Consider the following 21271-nt stretch of genomic DNA (forward strand, 5'->3'; position numbering starts at 1 on the left):
GCTCACAATTTGCTCTATTGATTTGCTTAATTTTACTTCGCCTTTTGTGCCACTTTTGGCTAATTTGCAAAGATGGGGATGAGTGATATGATGAAATTGATGAATGGACACTCACAAACATCCATACCCAGGCCGGGATTCGAACCCGCGACTCCTCGCATCATAGCACGAAGTGCTAACCACTCCACCACGGGGGCCGACACAAATTTGCTCTACTAGTAATGTGAGTTTAAATAGTGAATTTCGGATAACAGCCAACGTGATAAGAAATTGATACGTTCGTGTTTATCGAATATCATGTTTTACACATTTGCACATATTATAATAAATGAATAATTATTTAACAGTAATGCGAAGAAGATGGAAAAAGAAATAGAATTCTAACAGATTTAGTAGTTTAACAGAGGGGAAAATTCAGAAGAAGGGATATTAATTTTTACACAACTTGATAAGCACAATGACGAATATTTACGTGCATTGATCATGAAAATTTCTAGTAAAAAAGTTACACAGAAAATGTTTCCTGTCCAACATTACTAATTGATATGTGAAATAGGGCACCAAAATAAATATCTCACTGGAAGGGTGATATCTGCGTTACCAGAAGCTCTGAAGTAAAAAGTTCAAACTTACCAGAAATCTTCATACATGCTTGTAACTGAAATTCACCCTTTTGTCCTTCAACGTGAAATTTACGAGTGAACTCACGACCTCCCTTCTTTGACACTTATTCTAGATTCAAATTCGGCCTAGGTTTTTATGTTTATTTTCTCATCCAGACTTCTGGTAGAAAAAACTTCACAGCAACAATTTCTCCACACTGTTCATCACGACAAATGCACAACTACAGCACACAACTACCGAAAAAGCTTCACTTTTCCATGGTAAACGAAGAAACAACAAGTGTCAATACTATCGTCTTCCCATCCGGTCGTTCTATTGCATTGGGGTTACCAGACAATTTTGCCAAATTTTAAGACATTTGTATTTCACAGGTTCCTGTAGCGGCTCTTGGTGAGTTTAGATGACGAGTTTCTAATTTATTTAACACCCGCCTTGAAAAGAAATTGGAGGACTTTGTCACATTATCAGGATTTTTTCAAACGTGCTAATCAAAACATGTAATTAAATCTACATGATGTGCTCCACATCATTGTAATTCAAATGTACTTTTCACTAAACTCACTCAGAAAAAATACAACGCATATATACGATAATTTTGCGTGTAACAAGAATCTACAGCCGACTTCTGTGACTAGCATACCACATTACAAAGCCAGGACTCCTGAGTTCGAATCCCAGCATGGGTATGTGTGTTCTTTGTGAATACCCCTCCATCAATTTCATTATATCATCACATCACTCATCCTCTTCATCGTGATTACCGAAAATTAGCAGAAAGCGATGGTAAATAACAAAAATTAAGGAAGAGTCTGTACATTTTCAGTTACCGATATTTTCTTTCCTCATTGGAAATTGCATTATTTATTGCTCTACTCTTATGTCATAAGTGAATAAAATTATGGAATACAGAATAATTTTTTCCAACGGTTTGTAATTTTCTTTCTTATGTTAACTTTATTGCTTCTGGCAACTCTTCATTGTTTACCGTTCTCCAGAGAGAGGGCCAGTTTCGGATGACAAACCCTCCGTCCTCCCAGCCACAGATCCCGCGCGTGTTATTCCACCAGTTCCCTCGCCTCTTACCCCTCGCGGCCGTGCCTGAGAATGCTGTACGTCTCGTAAAGTGGGAGGACGGCGCCCCGCCAGATTTCTCTCCAAGTTGCGTATTCCCCCGCATGGTGGCGTGCAAACTTCGCAATTGTCGCGGAAGATTGAATACAGAACCTACTAACCAACGATCTATAAGCAATGGAATATTTGCAATTCAGACCATGTAAAAGATAATATATAAATGTTAATGTAATGTTTGTTCACTTGTGGTTACACACGGCAGTGGAGCGTCCGTATCATCCTTATGAGCGGCCGCCCCTGCAGTTGACTACAATAGGCTTTGCCTTTGAAAAACACTTCATTTAGACATTTATTTTACAAAACCATAGGATACGAATTACAGAATTTTGCACTGATATGATAATATGCCTACATTGATCAATACCATCAGACAAATCTGTCGCAACTCCATCTTCCTCTTTCCGATAAAGTAAAAACAGAATCAGCAGCAGTAAAATGGTAAACTAAAGAAATCCTTTGGAAATACAACAATAATATTAAAACTATGTACTTACTGTTCACTTTAACTTTGCTCTTTGTATTTGCATCACCCATATGGTTTGTTGCACGCACTTCATATTCACCAGCATGGACACCTTTGCATATGTCTATCGACAAATTGTAGGTCTCGGATCCTTCACGTTTTATTTTTATGTGTGCATCTGCACTCACTTCCTGACCATCCTTGTACCTGAAACAGAAATTATATCAGTTATGCAACACAAGTATTATGCTCTAGAAAGTATCTATTACACCCAAGTGACAAATTTAATCATAAAATACAGGGTGATAAAAAAGTGATGCAACCTTATGGGAAACTTGTATAATATTTAAAATAAGTGCTGAAAGTGGTCGACATTGTGAGATTCACACAAGCGAATATGGTGAATCATGTTGTTATACACTCTTCTTAATGTTTGCTGTGAAATTGCATCAACACAGTTCTGAATATTTGCTTTCAATTCCGAAATAGTGTGGGGATGTGTTAAGTAGGTAGCACCTTTGAGGTAACCCCACAAGAAAAATTTGGGTGGTGATAAACTTGGAGACCGAGCTGGCCACAACCCCTGAAATGTCAGTCATTGCATTGTTGGTGGCATGGGCTGTAGCACTATCCTGTTGAAACCATGTAGATGTAACTTGTCGGTCTGTATAGTCTCAACAACCTCTCACACCATCTGCATGTAACAGTCACTGTTCACTGTGTCATAAAAGAATGTTATGAAGATGTGACTGTGTGACATTGAACACCAGACATCAAGTGAAACATGACTGAAGCGTGTCAAAGACATGACAAACAAACAAAGACAAAACAAAACCAAAAACACAGCTAATAACATGTCTACAGCAACAATTTTTCCTAATCAGCTGTTTATGTAGTTTACATCCTCTATGAATGCATTTTCACTGTTACTCATCACATAAGAAAACAAAAATATAATAAAAATAATAATTAACTACATTTTCCCGTAAGGTTGCTTCTCTTTTTGATCACCCTGTATAACAAACTTGAGAACCTAATTGATTCTACAGATTATGATCCATAATATACAGCCACAATAAACAATCGATTGTGAATGGTGGCACTGAATCACCAAATTCAATTGCCGATTAGTATATTTGGTCACAAGCAACACAGAATATTGTTATGTTATACAAAAATGAATTTTCAACCTCGTTGCCAGCATAAATTAACTAACTTAAAAAAAATATTTATTATATAATATTAATTTAATTCTGTTTATCAGGACTTACCACTTGACTTCTGGCTCTGGAACCCCAAAGACATTTACAGTAAGAGTCAGGCTGTCTCCCTCATCAACCTCAGCATCTTTTAGTCCTTTAGGGAAACGAGGTTTGCCTAAAAATTAGAAAATATAAACATATACACTTCTTTTCTCCATTTAATTAATGGCAATGTAATATCACAAACGTTTTGACAATTCACTTTTATCATAGGTAAATCTTGAAGCTTTCCTGGTGGAGAATGAAGAAACATTTCTCTCGGGCTATTGACCAGGTTAATTGTGGAAAAGGTTCAGAGCTTTTGAGATGAGAGTGATGTTAGCTCTCAAAATCTTGGAATTCTTTCCACAACTTACCTAGTTGAAAGCCTGAGAGAATCTTTTCATTACTTTTACTATAGTTGTTTGTAATCCACTTTAGACTGTAGTTCTACTCCCGATTAGCCTATCTGTGCACAAAATGAATTTAAACAAAGAAACCCAAGCTCAATTCACTTTACCATTAACATTAAAGCTAAAACAATGATGAACTGACTGATTAGTTGATTTGCTTTATTTTATTTTGCTTTTCCGCCACTTTTGATTGATTGATTTGGTGCTTTAAGTTCACTTTATGCACAGTAAGGCTAATCGGGACTGGACCAGATGCCAGAACCTGATTAGTCTGCATATTGCAGGTCATGCAGTGAATAACAGATGAGAAATCTAGATTCCAAAATATACCAACAGAAAACCTTGAAAACCTGAGATATGTGTATGTGAAACCAAATATGGTAAGGTGTTAAAAGTCTGGCATTCTATATGTCTGCAATGATTGAAATCGTTATGATGCTAATCCTTCCTTGTCCCTTCCATCAGTAAATAAACTTATTTTAACTGCTTTAATTTCACACTTCAAAGTCAATATTAGCAAAATTGATTCTATAATTTCATATAAAATATATATCTGAAACAAGAATGAAAATTATTTGTTCAAACAACATCTTGCATAATTTTGAGTAGGTACATAACACAACGTCCTCCTCCGTGGCTGTGTGGTCTAAGGCACTGTGCTTTGGACTCCGACTGCAGGACAGCATGGGTTTGAGTTCACTTGGGTTCAATCTCTGGGTTTTCAGCCTGTGTATAGGACTGGTGGCTACCCACCACCGTGAGGAAATTGGGGAGCTACAAGTGGGTAGCGTAACCCTGTCTGGAAAATCTCCTATAATGGCTGAGGGTTCGACATGCTAACCCCATGTCACCCCATTACCGGTTGAAGATCTCCACACCTCTAGGAAGGATTGTGGGAGGGAGACTGGCAGTCAGGAGTTATGCCAAGGCCCTTCCAGGGCTGTAGAGCCACAGGTTACATAACACAGCACACATTGAAAATTAAAAGCCTTGAGAGAATAATTCACTTTCACCAAATACAAACAAGTAGCAATGTTGCTATACTTACAGAGAACTGTGAATTTGGCACTGCTTTCTCCACTGCCATGATCATTCATAACTTTGCATGTATATTTGCCAGAGAGCTCTGTTGTCACTTCCTTCACTATCAGCTTATAACTGTCTCCTTCCTCAATTCTAGTATATTCTGTTCTCTTTTCTGTTATCTCCACTTCATCCAGATACCTGAAAATAAATCAATGTTATGGTTAGATAAAATGGGGTGAAGCAATCAGGCAAAAATACTGCATAAAAATTTATAAAGCAATGCATACTGTTTACAAGACCAATTTGCAACTGCATGTGTACCATTCACTATAAGGCAATTACAGGAAAGGCACTATGAGTATGGAAATGATTTGATTATGGCATTCCTAGATATAGAAAAGGCATATGATAGAATGGACAGAACAAAGATTTGGAATGCTCTAAGAGAGAAAGAAGTCGAAGAAGAGATAGTGTGTAGAGTGTAGAGCACATACAAGGCCAACCAGAGCTGTGTGAACACACCAGTGGGAAGAACAGAGTGGTTCAGTGTAAGTAATGGACTAAAACAGGGAAGTGCTCTTTCCACACTGCTCTTCATAATTACAATGGATGCAATTAATGAATAGGTGGGGAAGAAGATAGGAGAGGAAGAGATGAAAGCCCCTTGTTTGCTGATGACTTGGTAATATGAAGAAACCGGGAAGAAGTAGTACAGAGACAGCTTGATAGTTATAATGAGGAAATCAGAAGAGCAGGAATGAAATTCAGTGCAGAAAAGAGCGAGGTGCTAATAACAAGAAACAGAGCCAGATATGAACCAAGAATAAAGATGGACATTGAAGAGTCGAGGGTAGTGGAGAGCTTCAAATATTTAGGAAGCATAATTGAAGAAGTGTAAGAATAGATGAGGAGGTCAGAAGAGGAAGGGTGGACAAATGGGTGGTGGACTATATCAAAGCTTTCGAAGATTAATATGGAACAGGGATGTACCTATGAAATGTAAGAAGGTAATATATTATAGGTATAACACATACTATGTGCCAATAATTATGTACAGAGCAGAGACTTAAACAATGATAGAGAGAGACAAAAGAAAGATGCAGGCAGTGGAGATGAAATTTTTAAGGAGTATATTGGGGAAGACTAGAAGGGATAGAATAAGGAGATCTGACAGTAGGTGGTGTAGCTTCAGGACAGGATAGATCAGGCACAGATGAGATGGTTTGGACACATGAAGAGGATAGATGCAGTAAGAGCTTACAATGCACAAGGAGTGGGAATAAAGCCAAGGGGGAGACCTAGATGTCGGTGGAAAGAGCAGATAGCGGAGTGTGTTCAGAGAAGAGGACAAGATTGAAACACTGTGGAAAGAGAGGAGTGGTGGAAGACCAGAAGAAAATAGTGAGGCTTGACTTCTATGCTGACCTAGCCAGAGGCAGGAAATGGAGAAGGATGATGATGATTTGTACTGAATGAAAAATATTTGATGGTCTTGTCACATTCTCAGTACATAGAGAGAAAAGATGGCATCCATTGATTGATTGATTGAATTAAAATTTCTGGGTGCGTCGGCACTTAAGGCCATTTCGCACCCTTCTATGTATAAGGGGAAGATGGCATCCATGTTATTTATCTGCTGAACATGTAACAAGGTTTGAAAATATATATTTCTTCTTTATTTTCTTTGATGTTTCTTATTTTCTTCTCATTTTATATATTTTTAGCCCTTACAGCTCTCTTTTCATTGTACACTTCAAGGTTATCACAACTCATTCGAAAAATATTTAAATTTTATAAGTAGATCGTCATATTAGTTTTTCTTGTATGTACGCATTGCTTGCATTGTAGAATTATTTTCCTGTAGTTTACGGTTATTACAAGCATAAGAAAACAGTTTTTCATTGTGACGTTTCAGGAGAACACACGCTCCCTTCATTAGACTATTCCTGGAACTGTCAAACAAGTGGCCAGGGTTGAAGACCACCTCCCCTTTTCCCTTTTCTTTGTCCACGGAATTTGGCAAGAAAATGCCACCCCAATCAATGTGAAAGTTACAAATAAATTGTCACGTGACTCGTGACTTGTCACCATAGAACGTCTGTATTTGTATGAGTGGAACAATAGTGTACAAAGATAGCCTACATGGAATTTTTGACGTGAGCGCGATAGCCCTTTACGAAGTCATTTTTTAAAGAACAAGTGTGCTCTTTTTTAGAACAATGAACTAGATTTATTTGTGAAGCTAGAATGTTAGTGGAAAAATGAGCATTATGAGTTCCAGACTCTGCAATATTAGGAATCTGGCTAAAAATGAACGAAATCTGGTGGTGGCAGTGGTGAAGGCTGTGTTGATCAAAGGATGGGTTCTGAAAATTTGCAAGTGCATCTACACAAGAAGGCAGGAGTATTAAAGTGGTGAGTTCCTTTTGATTGTTGGTTGCCTATGAAAAATTTAACAAATGAAAAATTACACTGCACGGCTTGATGTATCTAGTGATGTTACACATACATTATCTTTCAACATCGCTGAATTAAAACTCATTGGTCGGTCCCCGTGGCAGAGTGGTTAGCACATTGTGCTACTACGCCAAGGGTTCCGGGTTGGAATCCCAGTCTGGGCATGGGTGTATGCACGAGTGTCCATTCATCCCTATCTTCGCATTTAGCCAAAAGTGGCAGAAAAGTGAAGTAAAATAAACTAAATCAACCAATTAATCAAACTAAAACACTTTGGCGAGTTGGAATGTGGTATCCTTTGTTGGAAATATTTTTCAGTTTTTGTCAAGTTTGTAGTTTTGTAATCAAGCTAAACACATTTATAAAATATCATGACTAAAAGTACAGAAGAATCGATATTGAATTCATTCTCTTGATCAGTTCCATAACAACAAATGATTATGAAATTACGTACACAATGAAGAGTGTTAGATATATAATAGTGGTAATCGTTATTGTCTTGTATTCAAGGAGCCCCAGACTAACTACGTGTAACTTGGTGGGGACACTCGCCCACCTAACAAATTTTCAGAATGAACAATCTAATGGAACTTGCATCAACCTCCTGGGACCTGAGAAGCAAGTTAATGAGTAATTTTTATGATTTCGCAAATGTAGCCGTAACTTAGCAAAGTAGTCTTGGGTGCTATTTTTATGGGGTAGAAAGCTTTTTGAATCAACCCCCCCCCCCCCCCACCAAAGCTATGCCCATGTTCGATTTAGATTTCCAAAAGTTAGGTCTCATACTATAGATTTCTGGGAATAGGTGTTAAAAACTCACTTTAAAAATTGTAGGCCCAGTCCCGATAGCTGTTCTGATCATAAGGTGGACTTGGCCATTTCTTTCTGTCAATATACAAATTTAAATCTGCAATTTTCAGCAATTATTTATAATATAAGTTTTGTTCAAGCTTTTTTTCAAAGTTGAGTGACATAAAGCGAAGTGTGGAATGACTCCATTTACCATTTAAAATTGTCGAAATACCCCTCTCCCCCTGCAACCCCTCTCCTCTAGTGGCCACAAACACAAACACACACACACACACACACACACACACACACACATATAAAGCATTATCTCATGTTGTCTCTAGACAGTCAGTAGAATTTCCCCCCTCTGGGAATTTCTTAAATACCACATTGGTTATGAGCATGTTCTTTCCTGTACAGTCTGGCCAAGGGAAACAAAACTAGCTGGAAAGTAGGATTCGAAACACGAGAGCGGAAGCAGGTAGAACACCCACACCCATCAAAGCACTCTGGAATTTTGCTTCCATGGGATAGTTTGTTGTTTTTATTAGACACTGCTTGTGTGTTGTGTTTGTGATGTCTTTTACAATTCGTAACAAACTGTTTCAAAGTAGAACAAAGAAAACTGTGATGTTTTGGCCCCTGTTGCACATTCTTCAAAATGCCCTCGATATAAAACACAATGCCACAAACAATTCAGTTACTACATTTTCTTTATTATATTTATATAATCCTCTGTATAATAATACTATTATTAGTGAATACTATCCTGATTACTGCTGCGTACATTTGTGCTAATTATAATATTTACTAAGGAGATCAATTTGATTGAATGATCCAAAATAAAGTTACTGGTTTACAAACAAATTTATCTACTAATTTGACATGATGAAGCTTTTCCTGATATGATCTGTTTGCTTATATAGTATATGGATGGCTATTTTTTTTTTTTTTTTTTCATTCTGTATCCTTACAATTCGTAAATGTCTTTACTTATTTTGGCGGCATACGTTTGAAACATCATCGCTGTTTCCACAGCAGACAATTTACATGGAACCCACTTCCTGACCAAAGTGGGGTCAACGAACACGTCCAGTTGGCGCATGCGCACTTCCGTCCATGGTCTCACGTAATGCAGCCAGACAGCACAGGCAACCAAAACCTCTTTGCAATGGATGGAAAAAAGCATGTTCTATTCTTGTACAATTCATAAGCATGCGCAGACCCTCTGATTAGGGTGGGCAAAATCCTTCATGAAAGTTCAGTCAGTAAATAAAAACTTAATTTTATCTCACTGATTAAGTTTTATTGCATCGATGGGTGTGTGGGTATATATAACCCCCCCCCCCCCACATATATATATATATATATATAATACATGCATAATCACTTCATCCGCTCCATAACAAACCAACAGCAAATATATAAATTGTTTGTCAAATGAGTGCCCTCCTTGTCCTCCAAACAAATTATACTTTAAATTGCTTTCTTATTTTTCGCTTTCGAAATGATAACATGTAATTCATAGAAGATTTCAGTTTTCCACTTTTCCTATCTCTGTTCTCTATAATACAGGGTCCATTCTGAAAGTATCCGAACTTATTTATTTGCACAATTTATTGATGACAATTACAACTGCTGTCAATATTCTTCAATGTAGGCACCTTCAGCCTCAATATCACTTGTATAGCGACTTTTCCACTGTTCACAACAGTCCTGGAAGTCCTTGACTGACACCCTCTTTAATGCTGCAGTCCTGGCAGCTTGAACCTCTTCAATTGAAGCAAAACGCTTCCCCAAGTCTGGGCTGTAAGGGGGATGAGGCAGCGTTGCCACGAGTGCGCTGGCCAAAAACTCACCTACCAACAGTGTTGTGTGAGCTGGTGCGTTGTCGTGGCGAAGCACCCACCTGTCTGTGATGTCAGACCGGACGCGCTGGACCCTCTGTCGGAGACGTTGAAGCACTGTTTTGTAGTAAGCTGCATTCACGGTGGTCCCAGCAGCTACAAATTCTTTGTGCATGACCCCCTTCACGTTGAAAAAGACAAGGAGCATTGTCTTCAACTTTGATTTTGACATCCAAGCCTTCTTTTGACGAGGGAACGTGGGGGTGTTCCTTGAACGCCATGTGCTATGTGTAAACTTGCATGCGGGACATCACTTCCTTGCCATAAGCCTCCCGTAGCATGGTTAAAGTCTCCTTAAAGTTTTTTTTTTCAATTTTACACAAAATTTCACAGCATAGCGCTGTTCCAAAGTGTGCTCCATTTTCACCAAATCCACCAACTGCAAATTCTCAACGTGACGTTTTTTTCCGTGTACACAACACGAGCGATTGCACCTCAACCACTGCTTGCAGGCAACTGAGCGAGGCCTTGTTTTGAAGGTTAAGGTCCCCACTGCCACCTGGCGCAGCTTACCCGAACCCTCGACCGATTCTCGTGCCGTGCTGCGGACAGTTCGGATACTTTCAGAATGGACCCTGTACATTAATTACTTCAACTTGCTAAATAAGTAACTGGTAAACTTACCATTTAACCTTTGGCTTGGGGTAAGCCTCTACATTTACAGTGAACTCTATATCTTTCTCCCCTTCCTTCGCCTCAGCATCACTCAGCTTCCTCTTGAACTCAGGGGTGCAGCGAACATTCATCACACCAGAATTTTGGGTGGTGCCATGTTCATTGGTGACTTCACATGAATAGTTGCCTGCATCCTTTCTTGTAATGCCTTTAATGGTAAGTGTGTATGTGATATCATCTTCTTCAACAACAATGTGTTTACCATCTGGTTTAAGTTCTTCTCCATTTTTGAACCTGCAACAAGGAAAAATAAAAAAAGTCATACCAAAGTACTTTTATTACAGATGATTGTGTACAATTTTTTTGTCAACAAACTACAAATAAATAATTCACCAATGCTTGTTAGTGGTGTTTAAATTATTATTTTGCCGAGTACAAAATTGTGTCACATAAGTGAATTTTATGATTACCTAAAAATTGTTTTAATTTTAATTTTATTATATTCCTTACATGCTTGATTAAACGGGCATTGGAAAACGTCAAGATAAGAAAAAAATAGTATTTAGTTACTTCATCATTATATAAAAAAGAAGAAACAGTGTGTAGTACATTGGTATTACACTAAAATAAAAATACATCATTACCCTACAATAAAAAACACATTGGTATTGGATCAATAAAATAAAAATAACAATTTAAAAAACACATTGTTTATTATATTGGAATTTCAGGCAGGGAGGCAGCCTAGTTCCACTATCATGAGAGTTCCTTGTGAAGTGTTTACAGATTAATATACTGACTGTGTTGGAAATGAATGTAAGAATATATTTAAGCAAAACTCTGGTAGCTTGATTGTGCACAATAATATTTACATTCTAGTATTTATAACTATTATCAACAATTTGGATTGCTGTAATGCTGAAGTACAAGTATCATAATTTGCAAGAACCAGTAGAAGTGTTGTCATTTGCTTTAAAACAGATGGTAGTTGCTTAACACACTTGTTATTACACAAATATCAACTTAAAACATACACTGATAACTAGAGGCATGCATATTTTATTCTTTATGAAAACACAAAATGTGAAATAACACATTGCAATGTTAATTTTTCATGTTTCTGAAAGGTGTTAGGTTAATTTTGCTACCCTGTTTTGACACTAAATGATGCGAAATAGACTGACTCTTAAACACAGAAGTTTATTCACCAATGCGACACTTTCTGAAGTTTGGATTATGCTGAGAATTATACAATTCACGGAAAATTGTTTAATTCTGCTGTACATATTTGAGAAGCAAAAATGGATCCCCTTTATACGGGAAAAAACTTAATACTTCGGTAACTACATAAATGTGCTATTAGAAGGGATATGTTTATTTTGTGTAATAAGTTCAGTTTTTAAATCAAATTTAGGATTTATATTCACAACTTTAAAACCAAAATGTCATTTTCTGTACCACTTTTAATCCGATTTTTCACCGCTATAACACTGAAATTTTATTTTATTTACTTCATTTGAACCCACAATCGATTGTTTTTGAACAGAAATTTTGCTTTTTTATTTACCAAAAATGTGCCTCTACTGATAACATATATAGTTATTTGAAATTTTGGAACTTGTGAAAAATATAACATTTACCAAACCTTTGAAAGTGACTTGCATATGTTCTCATAAAATGAAGGGGACATACCATTTAATTTTGGGTTTAGGGTTTCCTTCAACTTTCACTTCGAATGTCACATTGTCCCCTTCAGATGTATCAACACTTTTGTTCATTTCCTTAACAAACTTTGGTGGAGCGTTGGCAATGAATTTCCACAATTCAGTCATCTGCCCCATTTCGTTGCTTGCAATGACTGAATAGGAACCAGAGTCTTCTAAACGGACTTTCTCAATGGACAATGTGTACACTTCATTGGATTCCTTCTTAATTTTTATCCTCTCTGATTGAATGATCTGTTTACCATCTTTGAACCTGGGAGAGGAGAGAAGAGAAAACACATTAACACAAATACACACAAAAGAATATATTTTTTTAAGATATGATTCACACCATATGATTATGTTGAATAGAACAGATAGAAGCATATTAATTATATCAAACACCATTACTTATATCAAATTTGTTATCTTAGAAAATTAGTATTTGACTTGAACATTACCTTTCTTTCACATAACATGTTGATTGTGCACAGAGTATACCTTTATTTATATAAAATTTGATTTTCAGAAAGAATTTTAACTCTTTCGCTGCACTCGTCGCATTTATGCACAGCACGCCAGGTGCCTTGCTCCGCGGAAGTCGCATTATTGCGAGTTCATACTTCCACTCGCTGCGGGTGTCGCATTTCCGCAGTACATTGCTTTTAGTAGCCTTCAGACATCTGTTGATACTATTTGGAACTATTTGAACTTGTAGTTTTGTTTATATCCGTATGATGTTGCTAACTACGCCTCCGTTTAGAATACGAGCGTTGAGTGCTCTGACATGTCAGTTTCAAATGCATGTTCGAATGTAAACAACATCTTCGTCAAGTCGTCAACACTTGTCTGATAATGATGTTACTCAACTGTTGAATCAGAAGGTGAATTAAGTTGTGACGATAATAGCGACAGTTTTTATGAGACTTCAAGTGGTGACAGTGATTGTGTAGTGTCTGATGAAGAATTTGTACCGCCGTCCATAACATCATGGAGCAGAGTGCAAAGCAGCATTGATCTAGGTGCGGGAAGTTCGACACAGGCAAGTGCTAAATTACTTGGTGACAATACAGTATTTAGCACACCATTTTCTTGTTTTATCAAATATTTCCCCCGCTCAGTATTTGAACACACAGCAGAACAAACTGAAGTTTTCGCCACCCAGTATCTTGATACTACTTACGAATTTCCACGCCGCTCCACCACTCTGCGTCATCCCGTTTTTTGAGAAATACCATACCATCAGGGACTACAGAATGGTTTGCCAGGACAAGGAATGACCTTTGTAATTTCTCTATAACATATTTTGCAATGTAATTTTTTAAAATTATTCTTTCTAACATTTTTTTTTTTCAAAATTTCAAAATTTTTCAAAATATCATATAACCAGGGACTACAGAATGGTTTTCCAGTGAAAGGAATGAATTTTGTAAGTTCTCTCTTATATATAACGCAATGTAATTGTGAAACTTATTTGTTTATAAAAAAATATTTTTTCAAATTTAATTACGCAGGCAAGGGATATTGTGTGCCAGAGAATTCCGCAGCGAAAGAGTTAAATGTTACTATATTTCACCCATTTCAACAAGTGAATAGCTATAAAAAAATGTAATGAAATATAAATTTTAAAATCCTATTTTGAATCCATGGTGTAATCTTTTTTTTCACTTATTCATTTTATACTTAATCACAATCATACTTTTCATAATATTTCATATGTGTTTTTCTGATAAGGCTACAATGAGTACGACACACTGAACAATATGGTTTGTTCATAGAACAAAAATGAAAAAAAAAGAGAAATTACAAAATATATTCATGTAGCTATATTTATTATCATTATTATTATTATTATCTTAATAGGGTTAAAATTAAGTCATACAATATTTCATTTAGTACATTATTAATACAAGTAATGGCTTGGTGGCCTAAATGGAAAAAATGCCTATACAATAAAACTACATCTAACATAGCATTTGAATTGTAGAAACAGTTAACGATTAAAGAAATGAAAATATGGCAAAATGCTTTACTGTTATGAATGTTATAGATATATATCAAGCTGTAGAAATGAAAATGAAAATCAGAAGAAGCTTCTTTGAATGGTAAATCAACAAGTTTTGAGTGATTTATGTATCAACAATAGAGATATGTAATAGTTGATTAGCCAGCAGATTACTTGAATGCCCTTACCATGAAATATCAGGTGCTGGGGAGCCTTGTACTTCCACCTTCATGTGCACTGGGAGGTCAGTCATACTCGCCATATCACTCATCTTAATCTTGAACTTTGGAGGAGCTGAAAGCAATGGACATATTGTTACAACATTGTTAATCTGCATTATCTCAGTCAAGATAAATCAGTTATTGTTGGGTAGTACTTGCTGTGAGATCTTATTTTTATCGACATTTCAATACAAGATGCTTGAAGAAGGCATCTGCGTTTGGTGTCCAAATATCTCAAAGGAGAATCATCACAGTGAGAACATTATAATTCTTGTAGTATTATGATATTTATTGAAATTACTGAAATAAACATACTATTAGGAGAGACTGTTGAAATCCTGTACACATTCTCTACTGAAACACTTGGCCTGATACAGTGGGATCCATGAGTATTCCAGTGGCGGCAATTGGGTTCAAAAACAGGGAGGGGGACAAAGACAGTTTATTTCCCTTTGTAGATAAGGTTTAGCATAGTGTGGGGGCAAAAGTGGCGAAAAGTGGGGGGGGGGGCAACTGCCATCCGCCATAATCCCCGCCACTGAGTATTACCATGCAAATTGTCCATGACTATTTTCATTCATTTTTCTCTTACATCTTAGGGGGAAATCCTCTAAGAGTATGCACTTAGCTTTGCAATCTCACAGAAGGTAAAGAAATAATTATAACGACAAACAGTTTGCACTAAAACACATATTGATACATTGACTTATGACTACATATGAACAAAGTAATAATAAACTTGTATTAGTTTTAAACATTTATGAAAAATGACAGTTCTTCTAAGAGTTCGTACAAGGTCCTTCAAGAGTATGCATTAACAGGTGTCGCATTAAAATATACCCATGCCCTCATAAAAGGAGCATGCTTCGTGCCACCATTGAACACAACTTTCGCACTGAACCCACTCTTCAGTTATGGGTTCACGCACTGTTCATCTTGTGCTGATGTTGATGGAGTTGCATCATCAGGGGGTCGCACAATTTTCCTTGGAGGCACTGGTTTAGTTGTCACTGTGTCATTTTACAAAGTCCCGGAAGTTGAAGCCAGAAGTGAGTTTTTGAACGGTGAAGATGTGAGAACTTCTGATTTTCTGACTTATCCATGCACTGCATACTCTTAAAGGAACAAGACAAGATTCAGAATTCATCGGTCAAGAGCAGCAGCATGCAGGGGTGTCTGTCGTTCTCACATATGTCTGATATTCAATGTTGTGGTGTATACTAACACTTATTACCATACTTAAAACAAATTATTACCATTACCAGATTATCACCCTTAAAATGTGAGAGTTCAATATTACAGTGAACAGGCAAAAAACAGAAATTTACCGACAACTTCATGGCAAACACCACAATATCCACCAGGTACAACGTGTACACAGTCAACTTGTGGATCTTTCTGATGACTAAATGGCAGCATCCTGCAATGCTGCCAACCTTCAGAAATCAAGCTGCTTACTCTTAGAGAATGTGCACTCTTAGAGGAACTTACCCTATGTGTTTTTAAGGGATGGATTTTTTTTGTATGTTGGTGCAGAAGTTGTCAACAGCTTATTTTGAGTTTCTTTTAATTCTTGAAGCTCTTATTGGGTCAAATAAAGTGCACAAACATGGAGATTGACAATTTGCATGGTAATACTCATGGATTCCACTGTAGAATGTGCTTTTTGTAGCTTTCTTTTTCTGTGACTGGTTCTGTGCCATGAATTTCTGCTCCCTTCAAACCCCATTTGCAACTCACCTCTAACAAACAGCTGGGCTTTTGTGGTTGCCTGGCCCAATTCATTCTTTGCAACAACTGAATAATTTCCAGCATCGTCTGAGGTAACTCCCTTGATTATGAGAGCAATGCTTTCATCATCTTCATACAAGAATCTGAATCTTCCTCCCGCTTGCACTTCATTGCCATCCCTTTTCCTGTGGTACAAAATAAAAAGGAAAACATTAAAAAAGTTTCAAGTCAATGAATGGAACACCTGGTGTAACTTCTTGAAAGCCATCTTCCATATGAACTAATTTCTTTTTTAAGGAAATTCAACAAAAGAATTTTAGTGTACCCCTTAGTGTATACCCTTAAAAGTGTAAATTTCATTTAATGTCAGTTTTAATTAATTTTGTGTGAGAGAAGGTGATCTCCAAAACATCTGCATATTGTTTGATATTCACATATCATGTAAGGTAATAATTATATTAAACAAGTAAATTCAATTGATAACTGCAAAATTTATTCAGCATAAACAGTCTTCTCAAGGAAACATACTGTATTCAGCAGTGAATGCGTTAAGGATCTTAATGCCCAAGAATAACCCATAACCACAAAGCAATAACTAAAACCACAAAGGGTGGTGAAAAAGTTTTGCACAATGCACTGTAACATTTTTATTATTTATTATTTACAGTAGAGCAATGAAGTTTCATGTGAACATACTTTGATCCTTTATGTAAATGTTGGCAGTGGTGTGTGGTGATATTTAGACTGGGGTACGCAACATGGGTGCACTGAAGGCGGGGTTAGGGGGCCAGACCCCCCTCCAGTCCATCATGTTATACAGAAAATTACTTTTTCCCAAATTTTGTAATGGAAAATTTATCATCCTTGTGTCCTTTTCAAATAAGAGGAATCACTTTTCGGAACAGCACAGCAGCATTTATCAATCATTACACCCTTTTCATAGACCATCATCACCCACACAAAAGTTGTTGCTTGAGAATAAAGAATCACACCATTTTTTTTTTATGAGGAACATGTTATGAAGATTAAGGGAAGCAGAAGTTATTTTAAGCTTGCTTTGTGCACAGGGAAACTAATTGAAGATATTTTAAAATAGATGTTAATTATTGAAATATTAACGAGGAAACTAAGGATTATCTGATATAACCTTAAATGCTGCAAGAGAGATCCAAATGTAATGAGGTAAGATATATGTATGATATTTTATATTTGCAAATATATTCTGATAGTAGCTATGTACAGTCCGAAAATTGACTTCAATCGTGCTGTAGAATAGCATGTGCTAAATTTCATAAATGTCAGTATCCTTCGTTTCCTCTACTATTTGACACACCTTTCCCAGAGGAAACCAATGAACAAGGCCAACAACAACAACAACAACAACAACAAAAGTTCCTGGTTTTTCTATTGCCAGTCAACTGTAGAGTTATAATTTTTTTTTCTGAAAATGCCTAATATACTGCTTACCATCCTCCATAACTCCTGCCTGAAACAAGTCCTGAAAATCAGGAACACGCACACCTCCCATTTCGGATTGTTTGCACTTTTTTCGTAATTATTATGCCGAAAATCCAGTCTCCAGAATGTCATCAATAACTCTCGACCCCCCCCCCCCCTCTCACATTTCATCACTTCACTGCAACGACAAACAAACAAATAATATGAATGAAACACTTGCTGCAAATTTCACATGACAGAAGAAAGAAAAAGTCAACCTCCCACGGTAACAAGTGTCCTGTGGATGAATGACTTGGAGTTGCCTGTCATGAAGAAAATGCAATGGTATTCATCCCAGCAAACTTCAAAAGCTAAAAAAAAAATGTTGGACACAATATTTGCAATGTCTGTGGGAGAGGGGAGGTTAATTCGAATCCCAAAGTTTACTTATGTTTTTTGTTTTTTTATTCATTCATATTGTCAAGTCAACAGTCAACACCCATTCTCATCAACTTATAGGCTGAAATGCAAATGAACTTAAATAAAATGTTGATTTCTGGAATGGGATAAACAGATGCTCTTATACTCTCACAATTGTGCAAAACTTACAGATTGTTCACATAATTTCCCCCCAAGATGGTGACGATGCCAAAAGAGGGTTCATGCACAATACTCAATCCTCAGTCAGTAAGTTCCTTCTGCTCTCACCTCCCTATATGCAAAAACCTTGATAGTGTAATTTTAACCTCACATAAATATTTTATATCTGATAGTTTATGCATATATTAAATATGGTCTTCTACCACAAAATATTCTTGCCCTCCTCTTAGCAATCATATAATGTATTTTTATTGCAATCCAGCACAGTGATCTATCTACACGTGACTGCTAAATGTGAGTAAGATAAACATTCCAGAAAAAAAAAAATGTTGACTACTGCCAACACTGCAGATGCTGTCAAAATTTTTGGTATCCTGGCTTCTCAGACCTCTGTGCTTTGAACGGGGCAATGCAGGATGGGGTGAGCATGGGCAGACCCAAACATATGGTCAGGGCTGATCTGAACCAATGGGGTTGCCTTCCGGATTTCTAGAGTACCCAAGAGAAGCCACAGCTTTTGTCTCTGGCGTTTGCTCACGGAAATCGGCAGAAACGTGGATCGGGTGGGTGCGGACAGCGCCAAAGGCATAATTTGGATCACTCGGGACTGCTTCCAGGAGGGTCAGGCAACACAAGGTAGGCAGCAGTGGGTTCGTGTGGAAATCGGAATTTCTTGCAGTGGAAGTGCCTTCGGAGCGATAATTGTTGAATTTTAATGTTCAGGGAAGGACAAAAGAAATGCTTCATTTTTTCTTACCGTTTTGTGGGTATGCATGCCGTACCTTGTGTACCCACAATGCATGAATAATTTGTTTGCAGTGAAGAGTGAAAATTTAGACAGCTCACAACTTTAAGGATAAATCCACAGAACATGAACAGCAGCTATTACTATTACATTCGCTCATCTTGTTTATGAGCTGAAGTCTAAGCAGCTGCAAGTATTTAGAAGATTCTCTAGACTTTATAAGTTCCTTCATGAGGGAGCTTCTTTATCTGTACCTTCTCCACCCCTGTTGCGGCCTCCATTTAGACAGAATCTGTGACTTGGATGTCATGATGCATCTGCATCTGCATCAAAGGTCAACAGATCCGAAGTTTAAGGAACGAAGGGGAGTTTCATTGCTTCGGCCGGGGGTGGAATGTACTGTGCACACTGTGATTGAATAATTTGCATTTTTTTTGTGTGATATAAATATCTGTATCATCTAAAGCAGTTTGGAGTGTGTAAGGTAAGATTTCAGTACCAGCAAATTAACACTTCCAAGAGATATTTTAAAAGATGTACAAAAATGTGTGTATATATATATATAGATATAAATTTTATGTAATGTAATGGCCCCTCCCCCACACATAATTTACTTTCATTTAATACTGTTAATTTTTTTAAAAATGGAATTAGTTTACAAAGCCCGTCGATTCGCGAACGATCTTCTGAATTATGAGAAAAAGTCGGATGTTATTTGGAAAAAACTGAAAACTTTAGGGGTTGGTAAACAAAAAAGGAACGATCAATTAAACTTCTCCATAGAAATGTTGAACGAATATTTCAGCGAAGTTCAAACACTGGACAATAATGTAAGGGAAGAAACAATACGAACGATTTCGACCACCGTTCACGGCACCGCACCAAAATTTTTCTTCTCGCCCATTCGGCCAGAACACGTTCAGTCAGCTCTCAATAAAATAAAATCCACTGCTGTGGGAATAGACGAAATCTCTGTTCTAATGATTAAAAAAATTCTCCCGTACGTTCTCGTTCCTATAACAGGTATTTTTAATTTCTCCCTGTCCTTCGGCATATTCCCGTCGATTTGGAAACTGGCTAAGGTTCGCCCTCTGCCGAAAACAAACAAAGTTCTCAGCCTCGGCGACCACCGGCCGATAAGTATTCTTCCGGCTCTGTCCAAAGCTCTCGAACACGTTGTCAGTAACCAAACGCGTAATTTCTTATCACGAAACAATCTAATGAATCCCCTCCAATCGGGATTCCGGCGCAACCATAGCACCTGCACAGCGCTCATCAACGTGACGGACGACATAAGACACGCCATGGACATTAAAGAAGTAACTATTCTTGTACTTCTGGACTTTAGTAAAGCTTTTCAGACTATTGACCACGACATCCTGCTATCCAAGCTATCCTTCCTGTACAACTTCTCTGACCCAACCGTAGCTTGGTTCCGTTCGTATATTAATGAACGCCAACAATGCGTCTTCAACTCTGGTGAGAAATCGTCGTGGCGATCAATCAGCGCCGGTGTCCCCCAGGGAACCGTCCTCGGTCCACTCCTCTTCTCTCTGTACATTAACCATATTCCTGACGCACTCGAACACTGTAAATATCACATCTATGCAGATGATGTTCAGCTCTATTTGTCCTTTCCTCCAAATAATATTGAAAATTCAATTCGCGATATAAATTATGATCTGAACAAAATCAGTACTTGGTCAGCTAATCATGGGCTACTAATTAATCCTTCGAAAACCAAAACTATTCTTATAGGTTCACAAAAAATGCTTTCAGCATTTGAAATTTCTTCCCTCCCGCCCATAATGGTCTTAGGGAAAGCTATTAAATTAAGTAAAACAGCCAAAAATCTGGGCGTAATGTTTAATCAGCATCTCTCATGGTCAGATCACGTAAATTTAACTAGTAAAAGAGCCTTCGCTGCATTACACGCTCTTGTTCGGTTTAAACATTTTCTACCCGTTAGCATTAAAATCAAACTGGTGCAAGCACTTGTTTTTCCACACTTCGATTACTGCGATTCTGTCTATTCCGAACTACCAGATGATCTCGCTCAACGTCTTCAACGAGTACAAAACACCTGCGTCCGCTTTATTTTCGATCTGAAATATAGGGACCATTTATCCATTTTCTTTACAAAGCTAAATTGGCTCAAATTAA

General features: G+C 37.3%; 1 protein-coding gene across 5 annotated transcripts in view; it reads right to left on the minus strand.

The window, feature by feature from the left end:
* The window catches only part of Obsc (Obscurin), a 493648-nt gene that overhangs the window by 99231 nt on the left and 373146 nt on the right, over positions 1–21271 (minus strand). For all 5 annotated transcript variants that reach the window (XM_083139413.1, XM_083139410.1, XM_083139409.1 and 2 more), the window contains 7 exons: positions 16336–16511; positions 14563–14668; positions 12359–12643; positions 10676–10960; positions 4921–5096; positions 3490–3595; positions 2250–2425 (listed from right to left, as the gene is read on the minus strand). In XM_083139413.1, the coding sequence (XP_082995539.1) occupies positions 2250–2425; positions 3490–3595; positions 4921–5096; positions 10676–10960; positions 12359–12643; positions 14563–14668; positions 16336–16511 (1310 nt within the window). The remainder of the gene's footprint in view (positions 1–2249; positions 2426–3489; positions 3596–4920; positions 5097–10675; positions 10961–12358; positions 12644–14562; positions 14669–16335; positions 16512–21271) is intronic.

This window comes from Lepisma saccharinum, chromosome 17 (assembly GCF_977018435.1).
Source record: "Lepisma saccharinum chromosome 17, izLepSacc3.1, whole genome shotgun sequence".
Taxonomy (NCBI): Eukaryota; Metazoa; Arthropoda; class Insecta; order Zygentoma; family Lepismatidae; genus Lepisma; species Lepisma saccharinum.